The 20,432-nt window shown below is 42.8% G+C and overlaps 1 protein-coding gene across 3 annotated transcripts; it reads left to right on the top strand.

The window, feature by feature from the left end:
- The first annotated feature begins 998 nt into the window (after nucleotides 1-998).
- LOC144934342 (neurexophilin-1-like) lies at nucleotides 999-6,242 on the top strand. 3 transcript variants are annotated; one of them, XM_078860023.1, is made up of 3 exons: nucleotides 999-1,059; nucleotides 1,486-1,597; nucleotides 4,542-6,242. In XM_078860023.1, exons 2-3 carry the CDS (start codon nucleotides 1,541-1,543, stop codon nucleotides 5,286-5,288), a joined length of 804 nt encoding a protein of 267 aa, XP_078716149.1. In that variant the 5' UTR covers nucleotides 999-1,059; nucleotides 1,486-1,540; the 3' UTR covers nucleotides 5,289-6,242. The 3 variants fall into 3 exon arrangements, with proteins under 3 accessions (XP_078716149.1, XP_078716148.1, XP_078716150.1); XM_078860022.1 differs by having other exon boundaries at nucleotides 1,000-1,124; XM_078860024.1 differs by lacking the exons at nucleotides 999-1,059; nucleotides 1,486-1,597 and adding an exon at nucleotides 2,961-3,030.
- The last annotated feature ends 14,190 nt before the right edge of the window (nucleotides 6,243-20,432 follow it).

Genomic DNA, 20,432 nt, shown 5'->3' with positions numbered 1-20,432 from the left:
TGGTGAGGTTAAGAAAGAAAAAAAGATCGCCTACCGTTTCCTGGACAGCCGCGTGGTGGCGCTTTGACAAAGCGTTCTGCCGTGCGCGCGCGAAGCGATGACACGACTTCTCTGTAACATTTAACGTTGCGAGAGAACCTTTAAAAAAAAACCCTGGAATATGTTGTAATGTTCTCGGTGATTGTATGATCACTTTAGCACGCGCTTGCATCGCAATACTCAAATTCGCATTGATGTCCAGGGGAACGTTACGCTGTTTGAAACGCGCATGCGAAGGATGACGCTGCGAGATGTTTGTGCGAATAACCCGAGAGATGGACTGCAGCAGAGAGATCATGACGAGGGATGGATGGTGCTTTAAGAAGAAATGGAAAGGAGGAGAAAATAAACTGTTATCCCACATTACAAAAAAAAATTATACGAATCAAAAGTGAATGTCAGCAAACTTGAACTCGTGTGTGACGCCTCTGATGTTGCACTGTAAATATTGTTATTAAAAAAAACTGGAAGTGGCGTAGATGTCCGTGTGTTCTTGTCAATAAAACATTCTCCTGGTGTGAACACATTGCTCATCGGTTCTAGGACGTTGCTCCCCACGGTTAAACGTCTGCTGCCAACTTGGTCATCATTAAATTATTAGTGCTTAACGCGTGCGCAAAAACAAACAAACTCCACAGCGCAAGTCAATTAATATTCCACAACAACGGCACGAAGCAAATGCGTCTCGATGTCCGATTGTTAAATAAGCATGGCCACGCGCAATTGCGGGGGGGGGTGTATTTAATGCAGCAAAAAATACACCGAAAAACGGCGAGCAGACGCGAAATGCACGCCTTATTTCGGCACATGACGTCCTTGTAACTTTGTGTGTGTGTGTTGTAATGGATTGCTCAACGCACGGATCCCCGCGAAAAGGGCTGACGTCACCTCATATTCAGCCTCTAAAAAGCCACGTGCGCCCCAAACCAGTTGTCCTGGTTAAAACAACAGCGGCGTCGATTCAAGTACCCATCACGGCGGGGTCGATCATGGTTACCCTGGGCGAGCTGAATTGAAACAGTTGCGTGGTTGCAGCGCGTTTTGACGGCGCGCTCTTAAGAGGGATGTGAAGGCGCAATGAATATGTAATCCTCTCCCCGCTCCCCATCCAACATTTCCATCCCGCGCACAGCTGATCATGGTCTATAGGAGCGCGGTGCTACGAGAAGTCTCTGCTTTGAGACTCGGGTGAAGAGAAGACTTCATTACCCCCGTTGATCAGATTTAATCGGGAACCCGCCGCACCCTGGCAGCGACAGTATGATGAGATTGCTTTGCTGTTTTGCCAGATTATCTGGCTTTTAATCTCTTTTCTCATCTATAAGTTTGAGGCTTTTTTTTTCCTCTCCCTCCTCTCTCCTTTTACGCGCATCTCCTCGATTGTGCTCGAGTTCCCGTTTCGTGCTCGCTCGCTCATGTCCGAACACACGCGCGGCTCCTCCACAGCTGGGACACACGCAGCGCTGGGACGTGGGGGATTTCCCCTGAAAAGTGAGTGAAGATGACCCGGCCGATCTACTGCTACATCACCATCCTCCTGCACTGCAGCCTGCATCCTGTAAGTACTTGCGCTGCGTTGCGAGTGCCCGCGTGGGACACTCGCCGTTATTCCTCCGTGTGGCCAAATCCTCCGCTTAAGCCAGATCCCGTATCGATTTAGCATTAGCGCTGGCTATAAGAAGTATTCGATTTGACGCACGGGAACGCGAGCTACGCGCTTTGCGGGCAACACACGCGGGGACGGTGCGACGTCTTTGCTGGTCGCGGCGCTGCGCGAAAGAGTTTACATTTGCTCGGGGGGGAAATTGTTAAGGTTTCAAGCGGGTCCAGTCTTCCCGTTTTGTTTACTGTCGGGAGGACACGCACGCGCACCTCGTTGCACGCGTCGCCCGCCTTCATAAGCGCGAAAAGCTCTCGACGGCACGCGGCACCGTTGCGCCTTTTAGTTCCCCCGAGTCGCGTAAATGCGACTCGCAAAGTCGAACTCTGCGGTTTGCCGCGACTCGCCCCGCGACATGCAAGATGTGAACATCGCCCGTGCGTCGATGACCGCGCGTGCGCGCGCGCGTGCATACGGCAGCTCGTGGCAAAGCGCGCGCGCGTTCTCTCTCTTTGTTTTTGTAAAGAGACACTTTGCCTGCGATCATGTGCGGAGTAAGGCGCGCGTGTGTGCGCCGCGGACGTTTTTAGCGCCGTATCGGAGGGGCATTAAGGTGAATTATTAAATGCGCTCTTGTTTTGCATTTGAAGGCAACGTTTCTGAGAGCGATGTCGGGGAATGTGTTCCGAGTGGAGACGCGTGTAGCCTGACTGGAGCGGCACAAGCGAGGCGCGCGGGCCAATAGGCGCACACGGCGCTGTAGATTACATTCTTTAATGTACAATCGTTGTGTTTTAACTTAAAAAGGGGTGGGGGGGGGGGGAGAAATCCATAGCAATTTTGGTATTCTCTTTTTTCAACCCCAGCATTGATGCACCACGAGTCGTACAGATAGGGAGGGGAGCGAATCCATATCATGCCAAACCAGATGCGCTACGTGACACCTGAGGCAGATCCCTGTGGAGGTTAATCGACTTGCATGAGTTAAAACGGCTTACAAAATTAAAGTCACGCTTCTTTATAAATGGGTCGTGTGGTTTACTTAGGTAAAAAAACTGCGTAAGGGCAACTTGAAAGACACGGAGCGAGCTTCGCGTGTTGGAGAATGTAGCATTTTTTTTTCCCATCAGATTTTTTTTGTACAAAAACGTGCCAACGTCTCGTCGCTTGCAATGCCAAAAAATCACTAAAATCGGTGCGTCTCAGTCATGCACTCAAACTGACAAAATGGTCCTTCAGGTGCTTATGTATCATACATAGAGACACAGAGACAGAGAGAGAGACGCAGAGCCAGGGAGAGACGGAGAGAGTCCAAGAGAGTCGGAGAGCGAGAGCACGCGGATGACTTCTGACGTTAAATGCCCTCGCCAAGCGGCAGGCGGACCACCCCGGTGGGTCACCAAATGGACTAAGCAGGCTGGACCGTGCCGATGAATAACGAGCTCCTGTGCTGGTGTCGAGGTATCTCACGGCACGCCGGCAGACCCTCGCCTCTCTGATGGACGGCCGCTCCGTTCGTGACCTCCGGGTCCAGGGTCACCGCCCGCCTAGGATCTCATCCCATTCGCACCCACGATTGATGCCCGCCACGACTGGCCCTGTCGCTTGCTTCGTGGATTTATTGCAACTCTTTGGCAAGCCTTTAGGGAGAAGCTTGTTTTATGGCGCTTTCTCCGTTTTGGAGAGGGAGCGAGAGAGGAAAATATGATACATAACTCGTATATTCAGATCTCCCCGTGATAAATGGGACTGCGGCATGTATTATTGAACAAGGATGCTTATCTTTTTTGCTCTTGTTGTGATCGATAGGAAAATATAAAAAGAGGCGGCAACGTTAAAGGAAAGCTTACTTACCAAAGCACTGGATTAATTTAACGTGTATATTTCAAAGATTACTCTGTAAGATTTGTGTTTTTCACGCGCACTCAAGTATCAAATGATGGGTGTAATAAAGTGTATCGGTGCTCACGTGTATATTTGAAAACCGTTTTGTTATGTTTACATCAAGATGATCAAATGTCGAGAAATAAATCGGGTCGCCATTCAGTATTTTATTTTTGCTCTCATTACAGTTGCAATATATTTGACATAATGGCCAAGATTGCATGCCCCCACGTAGCATATATTTTACAGATTCAATTAAGTAATGAAACAATTCTAGGGTAACATGCATTCAAGGTCAATCGTTGCACATCAAGTTATGCAACTTTATTTTACGTGTTTGGCAAAGATGCACGTGCTGCAAGAGTGGGGTAATACAATCTAGGGTGCAAATCCAACACATAAGACCAGTCTTTAACACAGAACACCAATTGCCAGTTGCACTCATTCTATACCATGTACATCTTCTCAAGATTAATCTTCAATCCAATCTTAACAATATTACGACTGGTTTTTAAGTACCATGTTATTAACATTGTCCATGCTGCATATATATACGATGAAACGTTAAATCAACCCCGTGGTGCGTTTCTATAAGTGAACCCATTCCAGCAGATCAGACAGATGTATATCTAGTGGTCTGGCTGTAGTTTTTTTCGTCTTATATTTTAACGAATTCGTTCTCCGATCATGCTCTTTGGGCTGTACCTGCTCGCTGTTGGGCACGATGCCTCGACGTTTTGTTCCACGTGCTGCGACCTCCTTCAACATTCTTCAGGAACTGAATATGCAGTTCCTGAAGAAGCGTCCAACATGTGGCGCAAAACAGCACGTGGGACACCCCGCGCTGAACAAACATGAAAACACATTTTGAAGAGCTAATGCAGCGGCAACCCGCGAAATCCTATGCAGGAATAAAACGGTGTCGGCATCGGTGTAAGTGTGATGCATTCGCCACCAATGTAACACGTGCTCACATGCGTGTAAGAATATTGTTGCCCCGTGTCATTTATACCCTCAGATGATATGCACCCGAAACCTCTCGTCTGCAAAACCTGGATCAAATGACGTCGAGGGACAGCGCTTTGAATCCAACATTTCTACGTCGGTGGTCATCACCAAATTGACTCGGCTCCTCTCCAAATCTCAGCTGCTCGTCGAAGGCAACGGCTCGGGGGAGACCGCGGCTGTCGTCGCCCCATCGGGCCTCTCGTGGCTGCACGGCTCCCATCGCAAGGGGCACTTTCTGCCACACTCGAGGACGAAACGGAGGCCCATTGTCAAAACGGGGAAGTTCAAGAAGATGTTCGGCTGGGGAGACTTTCACTCCAACATCAAAACGCTGAAGCTCAACCTCCTCATCACGGGCAAGATTGTTGACCATGGCAACGGCACGTTCAGCGTGTACTTTCGGCACAACTCGACCGGCCAGGGAAACGTGTCCGTGAGCCTCGTGCCGCCCACCAAGGCGGTCGAATTCGATCCCCCGCAGCAGTCTGTGATCGAAGCCAAAGACTCCAAGACCTTCAACTGTCGGATAGAGTACGAGAAGGTGGACCGTGCTAAGAAGAACGTGCCCTGCAATTACGACCCGTCCAAGAGCTGCTCCCAGGAGCAGATCCAGAGCCACGTGTCCTGGCTCTGCTCCAAGCCCTTTAAGGTCATCTGCATCTACATCGTTTTTTACAGCACGGACTACAAGCTGGTGCAGAAGGTGTGTCCCGACTACAATTACCATAGCGACACCCCGTACTACCCATCAGGATGACCTCCCATCCGCCACGTAGCGCCGCGCATCTGCTTTATTCTTGACTCTCTTATTGTGAATATAGACACATAGTATTGTACAATTTGTAAATATTAAGTTTTGATCGTAAATGTGAACCAGTGTCAGAGTAGTTTATTCCTTTTAATCAAAGCGACAATATTTATTTGGTTAATCTGCCATATATGTTAAATGGTAAACCATTTCCCAAAGATAGTATTTAAAAAGGTATGATTATTATTTGGACATTTTAAGGTGTATACGATACTGTATGTGGAAGCAGCCTCATTGAGCAGAGCTTAACCAACTGGACACGCAGAATAATAATAAAAAAAATCCTGTATTACTGTTACCACTGTGATTGTGTAAGTATTCATCATAATTACTCGTCAATCTTTTGCATTATTGAGCGTTGGAACTTCCTCGAGAGGTAATAAGTTGCCATGTCTGGTATACCAGACGTATCGAAATTGACTGTGGCTGTTTGTGAAACTTTAAAAGTATACACTTACTAATCGTCAGATTTAATTGCCGTATTTTGCGATTTGATTTTTGAAATTAAATATGACCGAAATATCATGCATTTATTTATTTAAAACTGCTATTGTTTTACAAAGAGTAATCTCGGGCATTCTATCTGTGTTTTAATTATCAACAAGTGTTCATGTTACCACTTGGCCATTACATCCTTTTGTTAGAAATCAGCCACATTGTGTGCACTTGTTGGTCGTATTAACATTTACAGTGTTCTAATCAATGCCTCGTTTTCGACCAATACATGCCAAACAACTTTGTAAAGGTCTATGTATAGTTAAAACTGTTTATTTATATAGCAAATGCCCTTGCATTTATATATTTTATTATTTACAAAGCTAGATTAATGAAGTTAATGCTAATTAATTTGCAGAGTGTCATGCAATTATATATATATACACATATAGGACACCTAGGGGGGCAGTCGAAGCAATTTTAAAAATGAGATGTAATTTAAAGATAGTGAAATAAAACAAGTCTGTGGTGAGACAATATCCCATTCTCAAAACATTTGTACTGCTCCCCGTGAACATGCGCACACACATCCAAAAATACAACTCTACATAACAACAACAACAACAGCACATTCCCCTGGAGATATTATTTTCCAAGACATCTCAACTGGCTAACTGCGGTGATACACGGTCGTAGTCTTTGGCTTGTGGTATGGCAGGCACGTTGATTTTCAGACACTCGGAGGTGAGCAATGCATTCTCTACTCTTTGGTTCTTTCGGTAAAGTCACATAGGTATAAAAAATAAAATATAATAAAACACTTTCGACGTTATTATATATTTGTTTCCGCCTGAGCACGACCGCTTGTGTTGCGATCGAAACGTCGCGATATTATTTTTTGGTTTTATTTTTTTTATTACATTTTTTCTACCTACGTGACTTTACCGAAAGAGCCAAATAGTATGGATTCCTGCAGTCACGAAAGCTTCAAATCAAGACTGAGCAATGCATTATTCATCGACCAGCCTTGGTGCCCAGAGTAGGTCCACCTCAGCAGCATTCCTCCTCCCCTTCAGGTCACGGCACATGTCCATGGTTGAACTTGTCACTCATGGTCTGTTGCCATTCACGCGTGTGTCAGATCCAGGTCTGAGAACTCTTTTTTTTGTTTTTATTCCGAACGACAGAAATAGCCCTGGCGATTGAAGTTTCTGCCTCGACCAACAAATGGCTCACCATTGGAACCGCTGAGACTTATCTTGAGTTTTAAAATGTTGCTGTGCAATGTGTTTAAATTTCATCTTACAGTAAACAACATATAAATGACTTGGTTTCGTTCATGAGGTGTTGAGTGATTGCTATCAGTCTCTTCTCATTATTTATGGCACTTGCACGCTTTGCCCAGGCTCGTTCATTTTAATGCAAAATAATCTCCTGCTGGGACTAAGCCAACGACACGAAGGCGTGTGCTTAATAACAGGCTGTTCCATCAGCTTCTTCTTCTTTTGTATGGCTGATGTAGATGCAAAGTAACAACTACGATTTCACATTCAGGTGATCAAGCCAGATAACCGAGTCAGGAGCAACGCAGTGTATCCCTGTAATATATCCTTCGTATTTGTGGATTGGGCATTGCGTTGTTAAATGTTGTATGGTCTGTTCTGGATGACCACAGTCGCACATTGGAGAGTTTCTAATTTTCCACGTGTGCATCAGGTATCCGCGTATGCCATGGTTTGTGCCGATGCGGTGTAGAGTGGACCATGAGCTTTGTGGATGATCAAAACCAGGGAGGGATCTCTTATGGGTTTTGGTCTTTCACATCAGCAAGGAAAGCACATGGGAGCAAATAATAAGGTGGAGCAGGACAGGGTGCCATCTGGCTGTCACATTGTCCAGCATCAGTGGCTGTCAATCTAACACATTGTCGGTAATGTGTGCAATGCCATTTCTGTACGTGATGTGTAGCATCAATGGGAGTATGACCACAGTATTGGAATATGTACCCAACATTCACTGGAGCGATGGATTACGAGTTAGCACAATCATGACTACCTATAAGTATTTGACTATTAGATGTATTGCCCCATAATCAGGTAACCGTGGGTTGTTGTGTAAATTGTTTACTCTCTTTTCAGCATTTTTTATTTTAAAATTTACAAAGTGCTTGTGTGGGGCTATGTTATTTACTACATACATTGATATTTTTGGATAAACACAAATGAAACGTGCAACATTTAAATATTGACTTAAAGCTTTCGTGACTGACTTAAAGCTTTCGTGACTGCAGGTAAGACCCAAGAATATAATGTGCAACATTTAATCGAAAAAAAATAATATTCAATTTGCCGTAATGCAAAGCTCGATGTTAAAGTACCATGATTATGCACTTATCATGTCATAGAATAGCACAAACTAAAAAAAAAACACTCCACGAGGTTTTCATGCAGCCTTTCAAAATTAATGTTAAAGCGTTATTATATTGTACAAAAAAGCTTCTATTGAGGGTGCATATTTTAAGTGTTCATCTTTCAAGCCCCTTTTGACTGCCTCTCGTGTGTAGGGTCGATCCTCTCTTTGTAATCTAAAATGTGCAATTCATTTCCGAGTGGACTTGAGTAAAATGTAAACACATTTCAAGGTAAAGCTTCAATAAATCAAACGTAATAACTCTTGACGAAACATCTCCCAAAGAGAATTGCACATACGCGGCCTTAATTTAATGCATTTTTGGTCACTGCTGTGCATGGATGAGGAGGGAGCAACATCTTATCTCTTCTTGTAAACAAAACCATTACTAGGTTATATTTCGACCCAGTGAGAAAATCTGTAATGTGGTTTTAAAATTCCCCGTGGCAGGTCTGGTGGACCGAGGCAATTGGAGTGCAGTTGTTATAACTGGTGCAATATGACAATGTGCAGACCCCGTATTGTGAATTTAATACAATGACAACTCTGAAAATTAACACAACATAACTATACTACAAATAAATTATCACAGAAAAGAACAAATATCCATAGAGTATGGATTTTATAAATAAATAAACTCCTTAGTGAACTTCACATTTAGGCTTCCAGGAGGCATGTATATGATTGCCTCATTAAAACAGTGATGACATTTTTCAGTGAAATCCTTATAATACGTCTAAAGCTAACTTGCATGCGATCTGTCCAACATTATAGTGTATCTTGGACTCGTATAGAATGTATTAAGGTTTTGACGTGAGGGGTTGCTATACCACAAAACAACACAACTAAAACTGCCCACCATGCTGGGCCACAAAGTTGCCAGGAAATTTCAATATTGCAAGTGCATTGAATCCATCTGTATGGAGCGTTGCCCATTTTATATTAATGTATGTGGTTTTTTCCCCCTAGTACTCTAGTTTCATCTCATATACTCGGTAATCGAATTGGACAAACATCCCAATGCAGAACACTCATGAATAAAAAAAAATGGTCCGTAGATTCAGTAGTGCTTTCCTGGTAGAATTAAGAGCATTATTATTGCAAAAAAAATGCAATAATATTATAGAAACAATGATTTCTTAGTTAAGAATTCGCATTCAAGGTATCTTACATAAAAGGCTACACCTGAGAAACATTGTAATAAATGACTTAACTTTTCTCAATATAAAGGATTTTTTATTTATCTTTTGACAGGAGCGTATGTTATGATTCTTTCGGTTACATTTATTCACAACTGCAAATAACAATTAGGTGGTTGCCTGTATTACTTTAAATCAATGTATTTACCCTATATTAAAGAAAAACCTATATTTTAACATTGTTTGAAATGCAATTAAAAAATTAAATCTACATGTTTATAAAATTCGCTATAAACATGTATATTCCTGAATCTGATTATATCTAACTACGAATGCCTTTTGTAATTATTGACAATTGTAGGTGTATATTCTGTATGACATGTAGAATGTTTTGGTGTAATTTCAATTTGGCTATACGACAAAGTGGATCGAGTATAAGGCTTGCAAACGGAAGGCCTGGAAGTTCAAGTCTCAGTCAGGAGTAACCTCAACTATGCAGCCACCCCAGGGTCAAACAAAAAGAGTACCACTTCGTGAAAAGTCAGCGGTCCTAATGATTAACTTGCCCAGATGGATTTAACCCTGACAATGGGAAATATGGATTTTTCACCACTGGCTCGGGACTGTACCCAAGAGTTGAGCTCTGTTCCGTGCTCATCTGAATAGAAAAAAACCCACATTGGCATTCGACTTGGTTATGATTCAGTGAAATTATAACATTGAGTTATCCCGGTGTGGGTCGATGCAATCATGTTTGGCATGGATTTTCTGGAATAGATGGTGGTTGACAACATTCACTGTGCAATGTAGATCTACTGCTAAATGAGAGCCTCCCTATGTTGCGTACGTTATGGGGGGGGGGGGGTTGCTTTGACCACACCTCACTGTTGGTGGTCAATGCAGCTACGTGGAGGGGGTTGGGGAGACCCAGATCGGTTGGGATCTCACTCCCCACTGACGTTAAGCTATGGCCGGGATGCAGATTGTTGGGCTTATAACGCAGGGCTCTAAAATTACTTCGTTAATCCCCTACAAGCATCCAGATTGAGCTATTTGTTATATTTGACTTTAAACAAAAAATCGGAAAATCATTGAATAGCTGCATAAAGGGTCCAACTTAATGTAAAACGTGAAATTTGCCTTTTCGCAAGCACATTCAGAGATTAAATATATATTTAAATATTGTTATATATCAGCTGAATTCTAACCGAGAAACGTAAATGAATGAACTCAGTAGGCTGTCCCTTGCTCAGCACATGAGGGGTACAAACAACACTACGGTTTACTAATTAGCACGATGCTTTTGTAGTCCGTGTGAAGCAGTTTAAGCTATTCCGGATCCCCCCCCCAACCTCTGTCTCTTTACAAACTTGCAAAAGTTTTCAATCCTATACATTATATTAAATCGTTGCATTAGTTAGCTACTGTATTTCAGTTCTGATCAAAAACGTTCAACCAATACTCTTAGCCGGGTGGTGGTGGCGCTTACACACGTGGCCTGGAACGCATCACTGTGGAGGGTCGGTGGATGACCGCGCGAATGTTGTGAGACTCCCTTGTTGTGTGCGTCGAGGTGCCATAACACCCTGACTCGCCAGGAGAAAGCAGTACGGCAAGTGGACTCCTCAACATCTGTTTCCGTCTGTGTGGACTCGTCAACATCTGTTTCCGTCTGTTTGGGGATTGAGTGTTGCCCCCTCGCGCACGTGAGTTTTCTCCAGGGGCTCCGGTTTCCTTCCACTTGTATAATAAACACAACTCGTCATTCATTGGCTGACCACATCTTAAAATATGAACCCAATGTAGCAGGACCCTCATAAAGAAATGTCTAATGACTCGGTGTGGCTTTCCTGGATAAATAATTAAATTACTATCCTGATTCAGCAAAAAAATGTATGTACCCTATATGTATGGGATAATATTTCCACCTAAAAACAGAAGTGTTGCAAATAGCCAGTAGACCTCTAACAAATAGGATGCGACACACAAAATATCGACATGACAAACCATGGAACTTTTAATTTACCCAAGTTTCAGTAATCAAATGAAACATTAAAAACATCTTAAGTTGTAAAGATGAACATTCTCCTTAATAGAAATGCTTCTCTAGAGTCGCATACCACTCTCTCTCGTAAGAGCAAGGTTATTAACATAAGTCCGTGTTCATTATGCAGTCCTCATCTCTCATTATAACGTCGGGGAACCCAAAGGAAGCAGTGTCAGCAGTCGCCCCCTGTGCTTCGCAATAAGTAGACATTTCCCTGTAACACTGACTTAGTTTAATCTGTACGAGCGTTTAATTTGGGACATTCGCACGAGTAAGCTAAAAACAAGCAACAGAGTTAGTTGTACAGTGCGTAACTGGGAACAGATTTTTGTATAACTGGTTCATATTCTGACACATTGCAAATGTTCGTCGATAGACATTGCCAATTTAGCATTTGACATACATCTTGATAAACCAATCTCCTTGCAAATGAAAATGCATTCGCAAGATACATTTGCAGCCATTTCTCTATTCACCAAGCCTCAACACAATGTCGATCATGTTTTTTTTTTACCATGCTTCACTACGCTGGTCAGTGCGGGTTGGTAAATGAAGGAATCGAAGGAAGACAGGATTGGTTATCATCGCTTTCAAAGCGCGCTAAATACTGCCACCGCACCACCCCATTGGCAAAATATATGTTCAAACAAAGAAATTCCCACATTTATATACGTTCTGCCGTGGTGTGCGTTCAAGGTCAAACCTTGCCCTCATTTCACAAGCTGAAACACTTGTGAATTTAGGTCTGAAATGAAACTGTATATTTAAACCGAAAAAAATAATAATTTCCATTTGAATGTACATTATTCATTTAATTACAACTAATAAAAAATGGCCTATTTTATGAATGCTGAGTACCATTTAGCATAATAATAGAAAAGCAATTTCCCTCCTGCCTTCGAAAATACCCGATACCCGTATGCCTCACGTACACCCATATTAATCCACCACTCAAACCAAAAAAATGAAAATATGACACGGTCAAAATGCCATTTCACCTCTTGTAATTATTCTATCCAATGTAAAAAAAAAGGTCACAAGCTCTGGGCGACGCTACACATTCATAAATGGAAACGCGCAGCCACTGGGCTGTGACTAAACATGCATGGAACTGCCACACATTGCGTTAAATTGCATCCGTCGACTTAACTCAATAACTCCTGCTCTTAAACCCCCTGGCAGTAAGCCCCGGAGGGACTGCTTCGACGTAACCATTGCAAGCGGCAGTACAGAGTGTTTGCAACAACGTGCAGTATGGCCATGCGCTCAGGAGAACATCATTTGTCGCCTCCGTTGCGATGAGACAGCCGTGATGGATAATTCGAAATGGTCTAGAAACGCAAAGACGCACTCTGGATTCACGTGTACACAAAGGCAACGACACCCGCCTCTATAGCCTCAACAGACTGTTGGGGAAAGTGCTGTTAGTGGCACCATGAAGGCGGGTATGGCACACGAGGGGGTGGGTGGCCAGCACCACGCCCGGCCGCCTTTGTCTCCCGAGGTACTCATTTGAGACCGAGTCGACGTAGGGGAGGCCCAAAACCCGTGCAGATAATCGTCTCCGGTGTTGGCCGTGAGCAGGAATCGAACTTGGGTGGCTGGGTTCGTAGCGCAGCGTAGCGCTAACCGCTGTACGACCGCTGCTTTTTCAGTGTGCGCGCTAACGCATGCACACACGCACACACTTAATCGTTTGTTATTAAACCAACACCTGCTTCAAATATAATATTACGAGCCGTCAAAAAATATAATGAAACAAATCCTCGCTGTAATTTTAATTTAGCACCAGTTCTTGAAACGACGACAACAAAAACCTCGTGCATTCAAAGTCAATGGGTAATGTGCTTTCATAATAATGCGGGCTTGAAGGGGGAGGGGGGGTGAGCAAGGGAAAGAAGGGAGGAGTGGCGTTGCTGGGCACAATTAGTTACTGGTGGGGCACATTCCTTGGCTGGGCTGCTGCAGAATAGCAGCGGCCTTATCAGGTGGAGACAGACGTACTCCCTGTGGCTACTAGCGCTGCACCTCCCTTTGCGCTCTCCTCCACGCACACAAATTGCCACAACTTTTGTTCGTCTTCTTCACGTCCTACGTACGTGTGTTCTCAATGAATCCGCCGTGTAGTGAAATTACAGCAAGCGCTGTATTTCACACGTCGGCAAAGGGAGGCCAAATGCTTTCTACCAGAGGTGTGGACTCGAGTCATGTGACTTGGACTCGAGTCAGACTCGAGTCATGAATTTGATGACTTGCGACTCGACTTGGACTTGCATAACAATGACTTTGTCCCACCTCTGAGATGTGGACTCGAGTCATGTGACTTGGACTCGAGTCAGACTCGAGTCATGAATTTGATGACTTGCGACTCGACTTGGACTTGCATAACAATGACTTTGTCCCACCTCTGCTTTCTACCGCAGTCTCTCACCAATTGCCAAACGTCTATTTGACAAGCGAGAGACTGAAAAGTGGTTGAGTGCAAGCCGACGAATAAATATGCATTTAATATCGATCAATAAATGACCTTTAGAATCGTGGGGAAGACCATGAGGATCAAATTTTGCAGTGCATAGGAGAGATTGCAAATTCAATGACGGTTCGCGTGTCAAAGGTGTTCTTTGGTCCAGTACATTTTCAGGGCTATTGAATGTGAGCACCATATATATATAAAAAAGAAATGCCAGGAACATTGACACACAAGTCATTGTGATACATTTTACAACTAGGAATCAAAGTTTTGAGCAACATCAATAATCAAAACTGCATTTTTTCCAGAATAAAGTGGCACATTTTGGGTCTGCTGCACATGGTTGTGTAATGGCAGTCCATTTCCCATCAATTTAAAATGTAATAAAAATCGGTAAGTTGCCAAAAAAATGTATTATTTGACCGTTTTTCCTTCAAATATCGGCAGAAACCGCCTGTCCACCGAAACGTAAATCAGCTTCTCTTTTTTGTACATTATGTCTCGGGCGTTCTTCCTCCGAACGAATCCATAATGACCGTGCAGATGCCTAAGCGGAAGTGTGCAGAGAAGAGCGAGCGAGCGAGCAGCTTGGGAAATGTACGGCTCTCGTGCGGTGCTTGGGATGAAGACCCTGACAATCAGCACACAGCGGTGGACTACAACTCGTGGTGCAACACGCATCCAATATAGGCCTGTAAACATCGAGAAACAATACCACCTGATTGGCTCCGACATTTGTGAAAGCATCTCTATAATGGACTAAATTAAGGGCACTCTCTTGAAGCAGGCACGAGCACTTTCGAGGACCATGCTTGAAATCGTGTCGCTGTAACACACTGCAATTAACATGGCACACAACAGGAAAATGAACAAGGAAATGCACACACCATCGAGAGGCATAGGTTGTACATATAGTTTGTATACTGCTTTAAACAAACAAAAAAACAGCCTACATCAATGTAAAATTTTACAAATTGGATATTGCTAAAGAAAAAAACCCATTTATAATGGATTATTGTGTGAGTGCTTTCGCCCACGGCAACACACAAGCAATCATTTTCACATTTGACATTCTGTTTCGGCTTATTAATAAGGTAAAATCCTTAGTAGAAAAAGGGGAAAAAAAGAACACCCTTTACTACACTATATATGTTTTCCACCATAATACTGCTTTTAAAGGACCGCTTCGAGACCACGCACATATAAACACAACTTAGATTGTTTATTTCAAAAGACTGGCTCTATAATCAGGATGGTCACTGACTTTAATGCCAAAATTGAAACTCTCGTCGTAGTTGAAAATACTATATTTAAATATGACGTCGTTTACTGGAAAGGCACATCAGTATACACCAAGAGTGGTGTAATGTATGTATGTTGAACTTCTTTCGCACCGGATTGGTTGGCAGACTAAACTTGCAATCGTTCTACTGGTATTGCAGTAGGAACGATTGGCAATTTTCTTAAATCCCTCCGCCTCTGTACATCCAGCAGTAGAAATGGGTACATCACAATTGCACACCTCCAATTCGCATGGTTGGCTACATACGGTGCGAAATAAGTTCAACATAGTACAAGTTAGTCGACAGTGTGTGGTGGGGCAAAGTAGAGGCATTTTTGCATCTTCCAAGACGTGTGGCCAGCAAGAGAGTAGGCCGCACATACTCTGGTAGGACTGTCTCGATCTTCCTCTAGTGGAGCTCGGAAAGAGTTATTGGAAAAAAAGCGCCAAAAAATTCCCTTTTTAATTAAGCTTTCAAGGTTATTATGTCACTGAAAGAGTGCATCGAATACTTTACTTTGCTCATAGTACAGAAATACCAACTATGTGCACAAATATTATTTGCATATTTTGCTATTAATCATATTCTTACCTGCAAGCTTATATTGTTGCTCATATTAACGTGCAATAAAAAAAAACCTGGTATGTTGTGACATCACCAAGATACATAAATCGTATGGTGCTTTATTTAAATATAAATAATTATACATTTTAAAAGGGCATTATGTAAAACGCAACCATTATCACAAAAGCAGAGTTAATTAAAATTACAAATGCGAGGAAACTGGCAAAGAAATATGATATTTCTGTACCTTGAATTAATGGTTACACTGTAGTATAATAACAAAACATACACACCCAATCACGAACACTATGATGCAACTCTACTTGCATTATATGATGCAACTCTACTTGCATCATACACCTCTATAGAACATCTATCTGTGTTAATTTGAAGATGGTCTACTAATATGGCCATGAATACACATTAACACAAAAAAGCACATAGGTAATACTAGATGTGCAGTGTACCACTTTTAATGCACACCTTGCTGAGAAATAAAATATCACTTCTTAAATGAGCATTGAGGAGGTGCTCATCATCTGTTTACTGCTCCCCTGAGCCAGCTGTGATTAATTCCACATCCCTATGTCAGGGGCGAGGAAACCCATAGGGCAACTACTGGTGACTTCTAAACAAAGTGGTTGTGTTTTTTTGAGAGATCATGGGCTTATTCAAACTCCCAACCAGGATATGAACTCACAATATTCTGATTGCCAAGGTCTGCTGCTGAATCATCAAACACATGCGAAATGAATGCCATAATATAAAACAAAAACAAAAAAAGATTTACTGGCTGGGCTGCCTGGCTGCCTCGCTGGCGCGCGTGGGTGACGTCACCGCGCACATCTGCGTAATGACGTCATCTGCATAATGACATCTACGTTGAACGAGGGCCCATCCACCCTCTCACCCCCCGCTGTTGGACCCTGCGCTCATGCGCGGCCAGTGTTATTTATATAAATAATAAGGACCTTAATCCGTATGGATGTCTCAAAAACCTCTAGGGTACTTCCCGACAAGGTAGAAAGCTGACATTTGGTACAAAGGTAGCCTTTAAGATTCAAACAACAGGAAACATCACAAAAATCTGAGATTTTTCACTTAAGGCCCTCCAAATCTCGATTGTAAGTGCCCCATGAGCAGGTTTGTGCGTGTCATTCATAAACCGTTCAAAATATAAGATTTCGGTTGTTTTAGTTTGATAGGGCGTCAAACAGTACATTCAACTAAATCGAGAGACATTGTTCTTTATTTTTTGTTTTTCATATATTTCGGATTGAGGCGGTTTTGAACGAAAAAATACGCATTTTATGATGTTCAAATTGGAATAATTCGAACACAGCCAATTAGTATGGTTTGTCACGTAAACGTGGCACGTTCTATTAACGTGACAACCATTACTAATTAGCTGTGTCGGGTGGTGGCGGGTTTAACAACACATTTATATATTGACGCGATCTAACCCAAAAAAACCTCTAATAAGGAATGTATTATTTAAACCTTCAATGGCACACAGCATACAGTATTTACAAGTTATTTTATAGAATAGTGTCACTTAAGATGAAAACATAATTCCCTCAACTTCTAGCTCTACACCAATGTATTAACGTATAAGATACAGCTATGGCCTCTGTAGACATGCTTTATTTGCCAGATAAATTGGGTTAAGCCAGGCAGAATCATTTTAGAATCGATTCTGACGTTCAGTGCCAATTACATTGACTATAGAATTGATTACACCTCCCTTTGTAAGTTATGAGGCCGCATTGGTAGCACGGGAACAACACTTGAATTTGTATATCATATTCACACCCAGGGCTTAATTTGTCATGGAATATTTTCTGGGGTCCCCCAAACCTCAACCCCCGTGGACCAACCCCCCCCACCCCCCCCCCCCCCCCCCCGGGAGTGGTGAACGGGCGAATATTTTCTGGAGCTTAACCCCAGACAGCTCTGGCTACAATTAAGCTCTGTTCAGTGATTTGCAACAACGCTCGGTGAATTTGAAGTCGCTTGAAGTAGTCAAGGATTAAACATATATACGTGTATATTTGAAACAGCATGGTGGATTTCTTTTTTGGCAACGTCAACTTGATACTCGACAAATAATACATGAAGTGTTATTACCCAGGAAAGTCTCACTGAGTTTTAAACCAATTTTTTCAGGAGGGTTCTGCTAAGTTTGACCGATACCTGTACTAAAATTAGGGAGATGTGGGAAGACATTGGAGTGCCCAGAGGAAATGCATACACATGAGGCATAATACTCAATGCTCCACACAATAATGAAAACCAGGCACAGTCCAGTGAGTGGGTCAGCTCTATCTGTAGACCACACCCATTGCTATACAGCCATTGCTGTTCTTACATCTGTAGCGTAATAGCACCAGCTGGTGGACAGCAGCGGCAACTGTGGTGGACAGACACAGCACACACGCCGGTGAGAGCGTGCACGGTGTGTTGGCAGAGCGGAGGAACTGGGGCAAGGGTCACGGAGGACCCCATCTGGAGGCCCCTGGAACCTGCTAGCGGGTTCGAGAAGGGAGGAGCGGTCAGGGCGGGGCCAGGCCGCGCTGGGAGCATATAAGGAGACGAGAGCGGGAGCTCGAGGCTGCCGGTGCTGGGAGTGGACTCGTCTCGTCGTCACTGTCGTCTCGTCTCCGCTAGATATTGCGCTACGAAAGATAGTAGTTGGCTATCTCAGTCAGCGCCTTCAGTGTTAGACGGCTCGTGTTGTGTAGAGGCTAGGCTGAGCTACTGTGGAGAGTGGTGTGGACGAGACCGTGAAAGTTGTTTAATAAAGAAGGTGCCTCCTACAAACCTTGTCTCTGAATCGCTGACACAACACATCTACTAATGATTGACTGTAACATTACAATTATTCAAGCATAAGAATTGGAATTATTCAAGTCCTTTGAGCATGTACACCCGTCTTCAAAGTTAACTAATGGTCAACTGCCACCAAATTATAACCGATATATTTTAACAGATAGTGAACTTCACAGTGACGAATCAGTTTGCAGTATAACTTTGAATGCCCCAAAAAACAGAATTACTTTAGTAAAGACTGATCAGCATGACATCTGACAAAGGTGCACCATGACTAAAACACAAACTACTACTAAACAGGGTAGCCCAAAAGTCAGTAAACATATGATTATACAGTAACACCTTGGATTGCGAGCATAATTTTTTCCGGAAACGTGTTTGTAATCCAAAGCACTCGTATATCAAAGGTCTCGTATATTAGTTGTGATCATGTGACGCTTGGCAGACAAAGCGTATACGTACTACTTGTATTGCAAGACCTCACTCGTTAATCAAATTAATATTTATTAAAAAAAAATTGCACGTCTTGCAAAACACTCGCAGCCCAAGTTACTCGCAATCCAAGGTTTTATTGTATTTATTTTAACAAATCACATAGGGTTATTTAATTTATCTTAACAAATGTTTAAACTGACTGCAATTAACATGAATGTCTGCATTAATTTAACACATTAATATAAGACGTTTTTTTAAAAGATGACAGGTGTAATATTTTAACATTCATTAGTTATGTTTTGTCGCCATTCAGGGTTCTTGGTCGAGTTTTGTAAATGTAAGATTTGAGGTGGCCCAGCAGGAAGAATAAACATAGATATGAATAAGTATAATAGATAAAATAAATCACCCAGAAATGTCTGTCCGTCCCGCGCGTGACGTCACTCCACATGAGGCCCACCCCCACGTGACGTCACTCCACATGAGGCCCACCCCCTCATTAATATTCATGAGTGGGTGAATTTTTACACTAACGCAGAGGAAGGTTGAGCTGAATTAAATAATTTATTACGCAAAGTCGCTTCAAATATGACGTTTCTTTACAGTGATGGTAAAAAATGTATCTACGTAGCACACTGCTACATCCGTGCGTGACGTCAAAGAGGCCCCCCCTTCATTAATTTTCATGCCCACGTGGAAATTTACACTCACGCACAAGAAGGTCGCGCACTCCACATGCCGCATCCCTTCCCTCATTAATAATCATGAGCGGGTGACGTCACTCCACATGCCGCACCCCTCCACAATAACCATTAGCGGGTGACGTCACTCTACATTAATAATCATGAGCTGAACAATTTTTCTATTGTATATTTCAGATTTACTGCAATATACATCCGTCCTTGGACAGGCAAAAAAGCTAGTAGATAAAATATGAACTTAAAGAATAAACAATTACAACATTTGAATGCCAGTGGCGAATGAAATAACCCTATGTGTCCTACCTTTTGGGCCACCCTGTAGGAAACATAAAAGGTGCAATAAAACATAACATACTTGGCATCTATTCTGACTCATAAAATATAGTTGTGTTTCTACAAAGTTAAACATTCTCAATGAAGAAAAAAACATTTATTACAAACCTCCGAAATCCTGAGTTCAAATCCAGACAGCGGCCTGCGATTAAAGTGAGTTTTCAAGTGTAGTGAGCTCAAGGACCCAGCTCAGTTATCAACAAATGCGTAAAGTATCTTATTAAACTTGTTTCTGCAATTAATTTGACTAAATTCCAGATTAGACAAAAATTCTAGCTCTGTCAAGTGACTATCATAACTCTTGTTGACAGAGCGAATGGGACAATTATGTCCCCTACCCTGTGGATCAAAATGGATCTCAGAGGTGGTTCTATAACATCCGCTTCCGTGGGCCATTCTCCAACACGATGGGTTGCACTGCTCTACGAGAAGCCTAAATTGATTATTC

Source organism: Lampetra fluviatilis, chromosome 10 (genome assembly GCF_964198595.1).
Source record: "Lampetra fluviatilis chromosome 10, kcLamFluv1.1, whole genome shotgun sequence".
Classification (NCBI taxonomy): domain Eukaryota; kingdom Metazoa; phylum Chordata; class Hyperoartia; order Petromyzontiformes; family Petromyzontidae; genus Lampetra; species Lampetra fluviatilis.
The sequence above is the reverse complement of the archived record's forward strand: the minus strand, read 5'-3'. Positions and strand labels throughout refer to the sequence as shown.

Excerpts from the sequence above, each read along its gene's own strand:
- LOC144934342 (XM_078860023.1), top strand. The coding sequence starts at position 1,541 with ATGACCCGGCCGATCTACTGCTACATCACCATCCTCCTGCACTGCAGC. Across the intron at positions 1,598-4,541 it reads TGCACTGCAGCCTGCATCCT|ATGATATGCACCCGAAACCT; the intron begins GTAAGTACTTGC and ends TTATACCCTCAG.